The sequence below is a fragment of the Salarias fasciatus genome, chromosome 1, assembly GCF_902148845.1.
Source record: "Salarias fasciatus chromosome 1, fSalaFa1.1, whole genome shotgun sequence".
Classification (NCBI taxonomy): domain Eukaryota; kingdom Metazoa; phylum Chordata; class Actinopteri; order Blenniiformes; family Blenniidae; genus Salarias; species Salarias fasciatus.
This window is the reverse complement of record NC_043745.1, coordinates 24,009,520-24,023,248: the sequence shown is the minus strand read 5'-3', so window position 1 is coordinate 24,023,248 and position 13,729 is coordinate 24,009,520. Positions and strand designations below refer to the sequence as shown.

General features: G+C 41.2%; 1 protein-coding gene across 1 annotated transcript in view; it reads left to right on the top strand.

Annotated features, from left to right (window-relative positions):
- The first annotated feature begins 3,116 nt into the window (after window positions 1-3,116).
- Window positions 3,117-13,729, top strand: part of plekha7b (pleckstrin homology domain containing, family A member 7b) — a 54,293-nt gene continuing 43,680 nt past the window's right edge. The window contains exon 1 of the mRNA XM_030094425.1: window positions 3,117-3,208. Coding sequence (XP_029950285.1) covers window positions 3,135-3,208 — 74 coding nt within the window. The 5' untranslated portion in view covers window positions 3,117-3,134. The remainder of the gene's footprint in view (window positions 3,209-13,729) is intronic.

Here is a 13,729-nt window from a genome sequence, read left to right as displayed (position 1 = left end):
ACTGCTCATCAGTGGTAACTAGAAAGACCTTCTTAGCAGGTTCAGCCCTTTTCCCTTTCCTTCGTCTTCATCCTCTATATAGGGACCGAACAACGGAGCGTTATCAGTTTATTCCTCCCCTGAGAGGCTGTGTGGAGCTACACGCTGTAAGTGCTGGCGGACTCACTGAGTAATCAAGAGTAGAGAGAGAGGGCTGAAACAGCAGTTATACTCCTATCTGACACCCCTCTTTGTGTCCTTTCTAGCACACCCACCTAACACACTCTGTCTCAGTTTCTGTACCTAAAGAGAGCAGGAAGGCACACTGCTCATTGGCTGTCTTCAGAATCAGCACAGACTTGGAACTTTGAGGCTTTTCAACCTTGTTTTCTCTCAAGTGTGGTCTTTCGTTGGTGAGTAGAAAACTAGCAGCATATACAGAGATGGTTTATAGCTCAGAGTCATATTGGGAAAATTCAAAATGAAGAAAGTGATAAATCGGTTTGTCATTGACTTTGACCTTGAGTGCTTTATTATGAGTAATATTACAGCTATATAATTTTCAGGAAGTGATTATATGTTGTCTTACAGCTGAAAAGTTATTGGTTGATATAATGGCTTTGCCCCCTCAATATTGTGGATTGATAAGTTCATCTTTTCTTCTTGTGTTGCAAAGTTTGAGCTGATACTGTTCTACAGGGATGCTACACTGAGACTGAGCTCTCTTTAGGTAGATTTCACCAGCATTTATTACAGTACAGCAAAATGTAGTATAGATTGAGGTGTCAAACACAAGGCCAGTGGGCCAAAGCTGGCCTGCAAGAGACTCCAATCCGGCCCAGAACATGACCAAGCAAATTATAAAAATTTATAAGAAAATATTGATTCTTCTTTTTTTTTCAAACAAATTTCTTAAGAGTAGTGGCAACAACACAACACTGAGACCTGAGCTGAGATATCATGTTGTCAGGGTCATATTTGTAAATCATGCATAGTGCAACAGCGAGACCTATAGGATAATTTTTTGGAAAATTTCATTGTATTTTGCACCAGAAGGTAGCAATAAAATTGGATTTTATGTTGAGATTTTTGTAGCTTTTGCAAGTAATTACAGCACTTTCATCATTTATATTCTGCCCCAATTTCTGTGAAATTTCATGAATTCAATTGAAGGGTTATTATGGTACTGTTTTACTGTTCCAGTCCATTCACATTCTGGCTGTATGTGTCCCGTGAACCAAAATGTGTTTGACACCCCTGGTATATTCATATGCAAGAAAATGTAAAGCAGCAGCATTCATCTGTCTGTTTATAATAAAGATACCCTTGAAATTATTGATAGATTTGAGGATTTCTGGTCACGGTCTTTATTGTGATTTTTATTCTTTCACATGTAAACGGTATTTATTTCTCCGGACCAGCAGCTTATAAGAATGGAATAGCTAAAGGGAATAAAATATTGAAATATAAATTAAAATAAAGCAGCACTATAAACAAGACCATGAGGCTTTTCTGAGTAGAGTTTGCATGTTCTGCACAAACATGCATTTGATGCTGATTGGTGAATTGTCTGCGTTTGACCTGAGATGACTTTGCAGCTCTTACAGCAAGTCGCCTGCATTTGTCTTCAGCCAGCTTGTTTTGGCCACTTTAATGAAACATGTCACCTTGACTATTAGTGGGGAAAAGCAGTAGAGGATGGACAGATGTGAGTATTTCTAATTTGAGTGTAACTGTTTATCTTCTTTTTACTTTAAATGCTTTGGAAAGGCTATTTTAGGCTTTTCTCCATGTGAGCTGCAGTAAAATAAATTACTACGAAGATCTGCCAGTTTGGTATCACCTCTTCAACACTGTGCTAGGTTTACTCTTGGGGTACGGTAATGAAATGTGAAGGAGGCTGTAGATGGATGAAAAAGAGGAGAAGCGGACAACACCCAGGGAACGAGTGGAACAGCTGGCCGCCGGCTCATGCACGTATTTATGTGTGTGCGGGTGCCGTCAGTTTAACCTGGGAGTATTTCATGAGTCCTTAACTGGTGCTGAAACAATTTTTCCTCCTGGAGCCCACCTCTCCTCTGCTCGGGCCCACTTCTCCTCATTAGCTGATGGAAGACATTTGTTGCGTGGCAGAGTCATCAGTCTTTTCAGCTGTTGGGTCATGGCCCAGTCTTCAGCTCCATTTCTCATGTTGTCAGATGTCGACTCAACTCAAATTCCACCTCTCATCTGATCTGGATGTTGTTACAACGTAATAGTCACCTAGTTGGACACTGTCGTCCTCCACTGCAGTCTGTGAAGGAATCATAGGAGGAGCTGTTTGTAAAAACACATGTTTGGAAGATTATTGTTAGTGACTAATAATAGAATCGGCAAGTTTGAAAACAATAACGATCAGAAAGTGATATGTTTTTTTTTTTTGTTCTGTCTTGCCTTCAGTCACCATCTGCTCAAAATCTAGTCTCTAAAACTGTCTGTAACATGACCTGCCACAGTAGTAATGGATCGCAGCATGGAATAACGCAGTGTGAAGCCACAAAGCTCATATTCTCACATTCCTTTTGTCACTCCCATTTGTCCCTTACTTTAACCTTCCTGTAATTCCTTCTCTCTTCCTTCCCCCCCTCACTCTCCTCTACTCTGCTGTGTATTGTCCGCATGACTGCAGAGGGAACGGAGCAGAGGCAGCGTCCAGTTTAGGGAAGTGCTCTGACCGCAGAGCTCTGCTGAGTAACTAACACATTACTACTGAGAAGGCGAGAGGCGAGGAAAGAAAGAATGTGACTATAGGGAGAGACGGAGAGAGGGGAGATAACGATGGTAAGGTTTATGGCTAATGTGAAGTATCGGTGGTTTGGGGCCTCTCAGATGATTTATTACTGGATTTGACTGGCCCTAATAATACCAATCGCAAGCCTCCTGCGCTCAGAGATAGGAGACCATTCAGCGATCGTATATATATTTTTAGCTCTACCTAAGCAGCCCAACACACAGGAGAGGCGGGAAAGAGGATGTTTTGAATGAATTGACGCCACGGGGCTCAGCAGAGGACGTCAGCAACAGCAGCACTACCAGCTGAGAGAAGTACACACACACACGCGCGCACACAGGCGGCACTTGGACGATTCACAGCACAGCACAGAGCTGCTTCCAACATGCTGGGCCAGCCAGGACAATCAACCTCACACGCCCCTTACAAGAGGCAGCCGGTGTATGGGGCGACCTGCAGGTGTGTATCCCAGCCCTTCGGCTAACGTATGTGGAATTACACTGTTGCGTAGATAACCAGGAGGTGTGTTCGCTAAAATGCTTCTGATTTGCATGGCTTTAAGTGATAGTGCATACCGTGTGTGCAAGCATGTAAATTTAGAAGCATTACGAAGAGTCTCTACTCTGAACTGTGCCGTGAGGCGGATTGCTATTTTGCATTTATAAACTGCTGGCTAGCCTTTAGGGGGGTGGTGGTGATAGGATCAGTGTGTACTAATGGGACAGTCTTTGGAGAAATGAGAAGACAGAGAGAGAGAGAGAGAGAGAGAGAGAGAGAGAGAGAGAGAGTCTCACTGCAGAGCCCCATGATCACAGGTCACTGATCGCCGTGTTGATGTCAGCAGAACTGCGATCTCTTAAGCTTATTATGATATACATGGTTAATGTGGAGCGTCTCTATAGGCTGGATTGTTGCAGATGTGTAATGCAGTCCTTCTTCTGGTTAGAGAGCCAGAGATGCTCTTGGTATGCCGTTTATTTACATGCAATTGCTTGTCAGCGTTTGGCAGTAGGGCCAGATTACGGACAGTCAGACTCGTCATGTAGATATACTTTACATTTACGGAGTCTTAATTTCACATCTGCAGTACATAACACTTTTTGCCTGAGCTGGCAGACTGTGTTGGGCTCCGTTTTGCTGACTGCATATTGTTTGCTTAGTAAAGTTAAACCCTGGAGACTGAGTTCTTGTTCCACAACAGATGTACAACATCTTTCTCTTTGTTAGCACTTAAAAGGGGATAAATACACATGCTGATGTGCTTGGGTGGGAGCTCGAACTGCTAAGATATTCAAGTTGATAAAGTTGTTTACCACGTTTCTAGGTTGAACTTTTATTGACTGCTCCGCGATGTAGAAATCATGCTGCAATGAAAACCTTATCTGCATCTGTTGCGTAGACATATGATCCACGCAAAACTTATCAAGCTGATTATCATTCTGTTGGGGTCTCGATGTCAGCCGCAGCGATAAGGTTACTCAGGCGATTTATCATGACTGCACACAGACCCTCATCGGTCAACCCTCCTGCTGTGCTCACGGCGATGGAAAGCAAAATTTTACCTGTGATCAGCAAATAAGAGAGATTGACAGTTTTTAAATCAATATTGTTTCGCGTGAGAGATTCATAGATACATTTCTAACATTGCTCATTTGAAAGTAATGTCAATAGGCCTATTGTCGGTTTTGTTTAGCATTGTGCTTGGTCTGTGTTTTAAAGATTATGTAATGAGTAGCTTTGGTAAGATACCACACACATTGTTCAGCGTCTGCATAAACATTTAGTTTATCCAACCACTTCCAGAAAAGTGGAGGAGGGGCCTTCTCATTCGTCCCGTTGCATCATTTCGCCTCATAGTGAAATGTGGCCAAAAGCCACACCGCTTATTTGTATGCAGGCCTGATTCCGAGGTCACGTCTTTGATATAATGGCAGCAGCACTTCAGTCTGAAAAGTGACACACCTAAAATAGGTGCAGTGGACAGAACGCCCATGACTGGAAGGGGGGAGTGCATCAGAGAGAAGAGGTGACCTCTCCTTAACCACAGGATTTTGCACATTTCCAGAGAGACTTAATACTTCTAAGAATAGACATAATGATGATACGGAGCAGAAGGGGAAAGTATTTGAAAAAGGGAGTGCATTTTCTCTGTATTAGAACTGTGACCTTTTTAAATTCCCCAGTCTGTGATTTAGATCAGCCTCCGCGAGTGGGATTGAAATTCCAGGAAAGGGATTGTTCTGGTGAAAAATCTTGATCCTGCTGGCCACTTGGGCACCAGATGTGGCCCATATCTTATTCTACTGATGTGTGCCTTAATAAGCCCACTAAGACTTTGTGAGCTTTCCCCACTTGCAGGATACAGAGAGCTAAAAATAGCTTTTAAATTCATTTACCCTCTGCCAGCCAAGTGGAACCTCACCTAATTTATTTAATCTATCAATTTAATTTTCTTGTTGAAATGATAATGTGATAGTCTGCAAGCTAAAGTGCACAAGAGGGACACATGTGGGTCAATAACAGCAATTTTTCATGTAGATTTTTTCATTATTATTGTAGTTACAATTTGTATCATGCTACAAAAACTAATACTTATTACTGTTGTGAAAATCTTTTTTTTTTTTTTTTTTGTAATTTCAGGGGAAACTCAGAATATAAAGAGGTCATTTGGAGTGAACTGATTGTGGCACCAGCATGTTTGAACAGTTGAGTTGACCTTTAAGAATTCTGTCAGCATTATTTCAGGATTTTTTTTTCCCCTGCTGTAGCCTGTGTGTGCTGCTTGGGTGTGAATGTTCATTGCCTCTGACACTGCAGTCACAGAGTCGCTGTGTTGTCTGTACCCAGTGTATCGCTGTAATGTAAGTCCCTGGTGGGAGTGTTTTCACTTGCTGCTTTTACTCCGAGCCTCCGTGTCTGCTCAGATTCTGTAATGAGAACTGCAGGAGTGAGTTCCCTTCGAGCCCGGAGCCGATCTGAACGCAGGTGGCTCCAGGCTCGCATGAACACAGACACATTGGAAGGGGAGAACTCCGTCTGCACGTGCTTCAGAGGGGGAAAAGAAAGGTGATTGGCAGTTTGGGTGACAAGTTGGAAGTATCATTGTTTTCCTCTGCTGATAGTCTGTTACAGATTGTCTGTGGTAAAATGTACACTGTACAGTACAAGCTCAGATTCCCTCAGGGCCAAAATCCTCTGCAGCAAAATGTTCCCAACTAATCTTTTTTTTTTTTTTTTTTTTTGTGTATCATAGCCTCAGTGGTCCCTCTAACGGGATGACTTTACCTCTGTGCCAAATTGAAAAAGAGGGCTTAAACTCGCCATGGGTGTGAACAATAGAGTTAACCGATACACATCTCTGTGTCGTGGTACTGACAAGAGCTCAGCAGTGGATAATAGATCGTTTCTGAGTAAGCTTTTTATTGTATGTTTGGTTAAATGAGCTTGCGCTACAGAGTAGGGGGTATTTAGTGGTGGGATGACATAATAATGTCTCCGACACGATTGTGGAAGGGATTTAGCCGTGTTTCACAGCATGAATCCGATTGTTAGTGAATCCAGTGGCTGTTTATCTGCCCTGCTGCTTTTGGACAAAAGCACTGGCAAGCGGTGTTGTTTCATGAAATGTACTGGAAAACTGGGATTACCCTGGTTCGGATCATGTAATCCTTAAGGTTACAATGAAATTCAGCCATGCTTGTCCTGTTTTGTTCCTCTGCTTTATCGTGGATGAAGGGAGGACACCACATCGTAACACGTTGGGCTCTTGTATTATAATTTAATTTATTATAGAATAATAAAGGTTTATAGTTGTAGAGAAAAGATGGATTGGAATAGTTGTGTCCTGATGTGTTGTGCCCCCCCCTTCCTTCAAGAGCTTGCAATGTGTTATTGATCCATTCATATTAGAGAATAGTAGAAACTAATGTGATATTCGTGTATGGCTTTTCAGCAGCATCTTATTGCTCCATCACACTCACAAATGCAATGTTCTGACAGTCACCTTCTGATTTTTGTACAGATGTATGAATAGAGAGAGTTTTTCTTGTTGTTGTTAAGCCAATTCATCATCTATCAGTCTTTTCTTTGTGAAAATTCTGCACCTGATATAGTATTTTCTTGTTTGAGCTTCTTTTTTTATGTCACAATCTGACTTTTTTCAGGGATGTTTGATTTATTTTTGATGTTGTGTGGGATTATGGGGTTTAGAGATCAGACTGATAATCTGACTATGAACATATGCAATTTGTGTCCCTGTGTGTCCTTTGGGGGGGAATGTGTATGTAGCATGACAAATTGTCTGACTTTGGCTGAATCAGACAGATTCGTGCTGCAGATCCATCATTTGGTGCAGTAGAACCTCTGCATTCACACAAGAAAAAAAATGTTCAGAGTTAGCGTAGTTCATGATCGCTGCTGCTGCATATGCTGGGACTAAAAACCTGCAGGTAGGTCATGTTTGTGCTGATATATGTACTGCATCTTGAAACTGTCCATTATGGATGTTATTTGCACTGCTTTGCATTTGGAAGGACGCGCAGCTTTACCTACAGCTGATTGATCAGTCCAGCGACGTCCCAAAGTGAAGCGACAGCTGCTCCCTGCTGCAGAACGCTTCAGAAAGGTGCAGAGTCTTCGTCTGCCGTTTTGTTGAAGGCACTGATCACAAACATGCTCTGTGCTCCTCCACTGTTGTTTGGCAGCTCCGCATGCTTTTCGCTCGCCAGTGGTTAGTGAGCAGGATTATTCTTTCATTCCAAAGACAAAGCAGGGTTGCGGGACTGCAGCCGAATTTGAAACAAGGTGTCTTATTATGGATTCTTGTTACCATAAGTAGGCACTTCATATAGGTGTCGACAAGCACCTTATAGGAAGATGGCTAAGAGGGTGTGCAGTGATGCACCACACTATTACCGATGCAGAATCAGTTTATCGTCGGAAGATGTGGTGACACTTCTGACAGTGTTCCTGGGATGAATATCAATGACACATGCGGCTAAGTGCGTGAATGATACACAGCCTGCTTTTGACAGCTCCTCCTCTCCTTGCTTGGTTTTGCTCTGAAGCTCGGAAACATATGATGTGATGATGAAAAGAGGAATCAGATATGAATAAAAGTACGTCCATCCTAAGATTCAGTGAGAACTGTCTCTCTCCTGAGTGGACAGACAGTAGCAGAGGGTTGCAGGTAAGATTGCTACAGTACGTTTCCCTGCCACAATGCTCAGGTTGTGTTTTTAGTTTTGCATCAGCTTCACCTAGCTGTGAAGCATAAATCACCACATCCTCTTAGCAGCTGTTTTTATTTATGCATTTTTTAGACTGTATTTTAACATTATTGTCACACATTTGCATTAAAGAAATTTTTGCAGCGCTGTTAGAGCATCACTTTTCCTAATTGCTCTCTTTGAGGATACACCACTCTGCATTTTTATCACTCCTCGTAGTCAAACACATAGGATGACAACTCTCTAAAGCAATCCTTGAAAGTTTCAGCAGTTCATGATCATTTTTTTATTTTCAGTTTTAGTTTTTCTGTCTGGAAATGCATCACATATGAAATGTTTCATTCAGTTCTACCAATGGTGAATTGATGTTTTGCTTCCTGCTGACATACAGTGCACCGGCCTTACGGAGCCTCCCTGCTCCCAAGTGCCGTTTGTGCAGATTTTTTTTTTTGTTTTGGATGGAATTAGATGGAAAACGCTGGGTGTGTACAGCATGTATTTAACGCGCAAAGAATTATATCTTTGTCTCTCCTCAAACTGCTTTCACATTGACTCACCGCCTCTGTTATGCATGGCATGATTTTGTTTTTCATCAAGCTGGGAGGTCCTGGACGAGGACTCTGAAGTTGATCAGTGAGATTGGAGTGGGAACTTCAAAATCCCCCGCTTTTTTGTGTTATTGACATTTTTCCCTTTTGTCGTTTTCATTCTGCTGACTGTGTCGTGTTCGTTTTGCTAGTTAAATCTACACATGGGTAGAGCTCCCTGAAGGCTTTCAAGGGTGAGTCGGTCAAATTCAAGTGAGTAGAACCCACAGAGGTCTAATAAAAGTTTAATCAGCTACCACCAGCATTCTCGCATGATGTGATTAGTCTTCATCGATGCCGTTAGTTAAAAACGGAACTGACTGTTGGATATCGACAGTGGTGCTGGCATCGGAAGAGATGATTGGATGTTTCTCCGAACTGCTGAAACGGAAGGTTTCACAGAGTTTGTTTAACCACAGAGGACAGCGGTATCACCAGGGCTTTCTGTTCTTTCCCACTGGTCTATCACACATTTTCCTGCCCATCTTTTTCCTCACGGTGTCCTGTTTGAGATTTTCAGCTTTAGCGTTTCCCCCTCTCGCATCACATCCCCTTCTGTCCTACATTGCACAGCTAAGCGATGAGCTGTGTTTGGCTTCGCGCTGCGGTTTCGGCTTTGCATTTAGCTGCTGTTAAAACAGTATGTAAAACTCCAGCAGATGTTCTGTTTTATTGCTTTTTTAGCCACAGGGAAAATGTGGAGTTTCAGTCCATAAACAACTGAAATTAGACTAATTTACTGTTTAAAATGCAGTACTTAATATTTGCTGGGTATTTGTTCGGTTAAGCTGAGTTGCATTGAAGAGGTAATTTTGTGTCTATAACAGCCTCGGTCGTCTGTCAGCTAAGCGGTGATTTAGTGTGTGAACGTGCGGCTGCTCATCGTAATTACTTTCTAGATATTTCTTTCAAATGAAGACCCAGAGACAAGATCTGAAAAGTCCGAAGGCTTATTACTCCAACCTGTCAGCACAGAGGTCAACGTGGCAAAGGCAAGAAATGATATTGAGTTTAGTTTAAACATAATTACATTATTGATCACATCAATACTAATTACAGCTCATTGCTAAATACCCATCCTGCTTTGCTAGTTGACAGCTACACTGGCTGGCTTTTACCTGATTTGGAATAATTCGCTTGAATCCTGACCCAAATGTAATTTGCTGACCACCTCAATATATATTCACAGCTTGAAGTTTCTACCCATCTGCTGTTGAAAAGCCCTCAAAGATCAAGTATAAATATAATTAATCAACAAGCTATTGTGAGAAATTAGACAATTATTGTTATAGTTGTCTTTATTGATAAGGCTTTTTGTATCTTCTATGATGATGACATGAATTATTAGAACAGGAGATGCAGTCTTTCTAGGGAGTCCTGGGCCGACCACGAGGCCTTTCCCCAGTCAGATGTGGCTAGTAAAGCTCTAATGGGAGGCGATCGGGGGCATCCTAATCAAACACTGGCTTGATTTTGACTCTACCAAGGACACTGAACTCTTCATTCCATCACGAAAAGTGATGTCCTCCATCCTGCGGAGAAAACTCATTTCAGCCGCTTGAAATCACAATCTCATTCTTTCGATCACGACACAAAGTTCATGACCATAGGTGAGCGTCCAGGTAAACAGAAAGCTTTGCTTTACTGCCCTGCTCCATATTCACAGTCCGGTTCAGTGACTGTATTACTGCAGTTATTGTATGTATTATCAACATTAATGTTTGCACAAAGTAATAAGACAATTAGAATATCAGTCATTCAACCATCCATGGCTCACATAAAATATGAATGAGTGAGAAGCCTGCTTTGCAGTGATAAAATAACTAAACTTTTGAGGAACACATGGTCCTGATGCACAATGTGCGTGCGTGCAAATCGGTGTAAACATGAGATTGTGTGCATTTGTGTGGAAGCTGATCTATTAACAGGGCACTGCACTATTGGATGTTTCAAGGATTGTGTGAAATATTGGGAAGAATTCATGTTAATAGATTAATGCACAGAGCAAGGCAAATTACTATATTTAAAAACACTTGTGTTAATCATTTTGAGTGAATGAAAGTATAACAAAGGGAAGTGTAAATCAGATCAGCCTCATACCGACACTCCTATTAATTGTAGTGAGAAGCGTTTCATCAGCTGACTCACTGTGACTTTTCTTTGTGAACTTCATTAATACATATTTTCTGTATTATGGCTCGAGCTTTCGCTTTTTAGCAGATTATCTTCCAAATTGTGTGTTTTTTTTGACTATATTATTTCCTGACAGTATCAAAAATGTGACAGCTGCCTCACTACACAGTAGAACTACTGCAACTAATAACCAGAACGATAGTTTTCTGCTTCCTTAGCAATCAAAATGTTGGCCTGCATAAATACTACTGAAAGAATTGCTCTTTTCATGTTGACTTTGTTTATTTCCAGAAAGCTCTGGCAGTGTATGCAGATGACATACAGGATTTTAAAGTTCACAGCATGTTTTAGCAGTTGTCACGTCTGATTCAGGGGAGACATATATTTGCTCTGTGTTGCAACTAATAAACTCATAAGAAAGATAAGATTTTATAGATCATCACAGTCCTTCATTGCTTCCTCTAAAAATGTGAGAAAGCTGAATACACATCTAAAGATGTGTAACTTGCAGCACTATGACATATAAACAAAAAATGTGAATCGCTTGGATATAAAGTTCAGTCTTCTTTTGCTGTTACTTTTTATATTTTAATTTTACTGTACTGTGGGAAAATGGTTACAAATTGCATTAAGGTCACATTGCTCTCATGATTACAGAGGAAATCCTTCAGATAAAATACTCCCATCCAATATTCTCCTGCAATTTCCCAGTGTATTGAGCAGGAGCTGCAGGCTCTGACTGTATTTTGCATGGAGCAGGACGGAAGCAGAGGACAAACAGCTGTTGGTGACGTCCTGCTGAGTGCTGACATGCAGTTTTCACTTTGCATCTGTGTACACTCTGATGACCTATCTGTGCTTCAGCTGTCATGATCAAATTGCCTCTTTTTAGTGCGCGCCACTTATCTGCATCTCTCTGTGACCTACAGTGGGTCAGTGCTGTGTGTGATCGTCACACTCCGGAGAACATCTGCGTTTTCTAAGGGAAGTGGATGTTTGTGTTCTTCAGCTCTTTATCTGAGATTGGCTCAGCCGAGGGATGTACGATATTGGATATCTGCCGATATGCTGATATTTTTCAAACGAAATGTCGCCGATGCTGATATTCTGGACTTGAATTGTGACGTTTTTATCAACCCGGTGGTGGAACTGCTGTTGTTTTGTAGCAGCTCCCTTAACAAAATAAGAAAACTAATGTTACTTTCATGTAAACCATATTTATTGTTGCTAAATTTGCAAGACAAAGCTGTTAACACTTCCTCTAATATTCGCAGAACATTTCAGGTTTGGTTGATCGGGTCTGGTTGCAGGAATAATGAAAGTGCAGTGCTTTGCAGAACATAAAATAGTCCCCATATGTAAATGAATAAATCTGAATAAGTGAGCTGGCGGTGATCCACAGACTCTTGAGTTAACTTGATGACATGTAATAACTTGATTTTCAAGAACAGACAGTCATACAATGCTTAAAAATGCAAACTCAGAGCTAATCTCAGCCTATAGCACACACTTCTATGAACTATAACAAATGACAGTCATGTTGATGATGTGTGAACAAACTAAACAGAATTCCTTTCAGGTGTGAGGGGGAAAAAATTACAGTCCTATAGTCTACAAATCCATGAGAGGCAGATGTTTTTGTATGAAAAAAAGCATCTCTGACTTTTCACACTTCAAATTCACCAGTGTTGAATTGACTCAGTGTTAAAGAGCGTACTCAAATATACACTTTGTCGTGTTAAAATCAACGCTGGCCAGTGTTGATTTTGTAATGCTGACCCTGTAGTTTTCTATTAACACTTCTTTGTGTTGACCAGTGTAAATGTTTAACTCTATACAGTGTTAGTTCTAAGGTGTAGATCTTTAAGTGTGTATTATAACACTTAAATGTAACACTACACATGTGTATATTTTGGAGAATGTGCTTGTGCAATCTATGCCAGGGGTGTCAAACCCATTTTATTTCAGTGTTCACTTGCAGCACAGTTCCATCCGGAGTGGGTTCTAATAGCCTTTAAATGTAAACTCTGGTGACATTGAGCATAGCAGCATACTATAGAAATGTTTAGAATTTGTTTGCTGGTTTGGCGGCTGGGATTGAAGCCTCTTGAGGGCTGGTTTTGGTCCACCAATGATCTACATGATCTCTTTTCTTGTCTCTGACGTGGGAGACGGCAATGAATACTCTTCACTCACTCTTAACACTTGTACAGGACACACTGAGGTACCTGGCTGCTACATGGACAGGTACTGGGTCCAGTAGTGGGCCTGGTTGGATTCCCAGTACACAAAAAGCAGTGGGTTTTATCTCCTCCTAGCACGACCAACATTTAGCATTTATTTCAAATGGTGATTTTGCCATCAGTTCCCAAAACCAAATGAAGAAACCACACAGCTGACATATTTGTTTTTTCCCTCTTTTAAGGTCATCAATGCAATTATGTCCCATTTTCTTCTTCTTCTACTTTTCTTTTTTACAGTGATTGCTTCCTCATGGACTCATAGCGTGCTCATGCTGGCAAAAAAATGAAAAAAGTAATCAGCAGATGACCATCGGCGTTTCATGCTGATGCTGATGTGGAAATTTTTTTGTGTTTATTGGCAGGTACCAATGTTGCACTGATATCAGACTCAGACTCTTTTTGAGGGTCAAGCTTGACTGAGTCCTCCTGAGCTGTATATGCATGAGTGTGTTTGTGAGCTAGTGAAGGAGAAGAATACCTGCTAACCTTGATATGGGAAATACTGAGGCACACGAGAAAAGGAGTATTGGGTGATCTCATTTCCACTGGTTTTCAGAGATAAGATTTGATTATTTTCCCTTACGCTAATCCTTTTGACTGATTAGACATGCAGTTTATTAGACAACTGTTTATTAGATAATTTGTTGTCTGTAGATAAACTCTGCTGCTTACATTTCTGCACATTTAAAGGCGACAGATGAGACTAAACCTTATCCACTGATTTGCTTCCAGGCTGCATCATGACTCTTTTCCGTTGCCAGATTGTGATGTTTTTGCTGATTGTGTGTT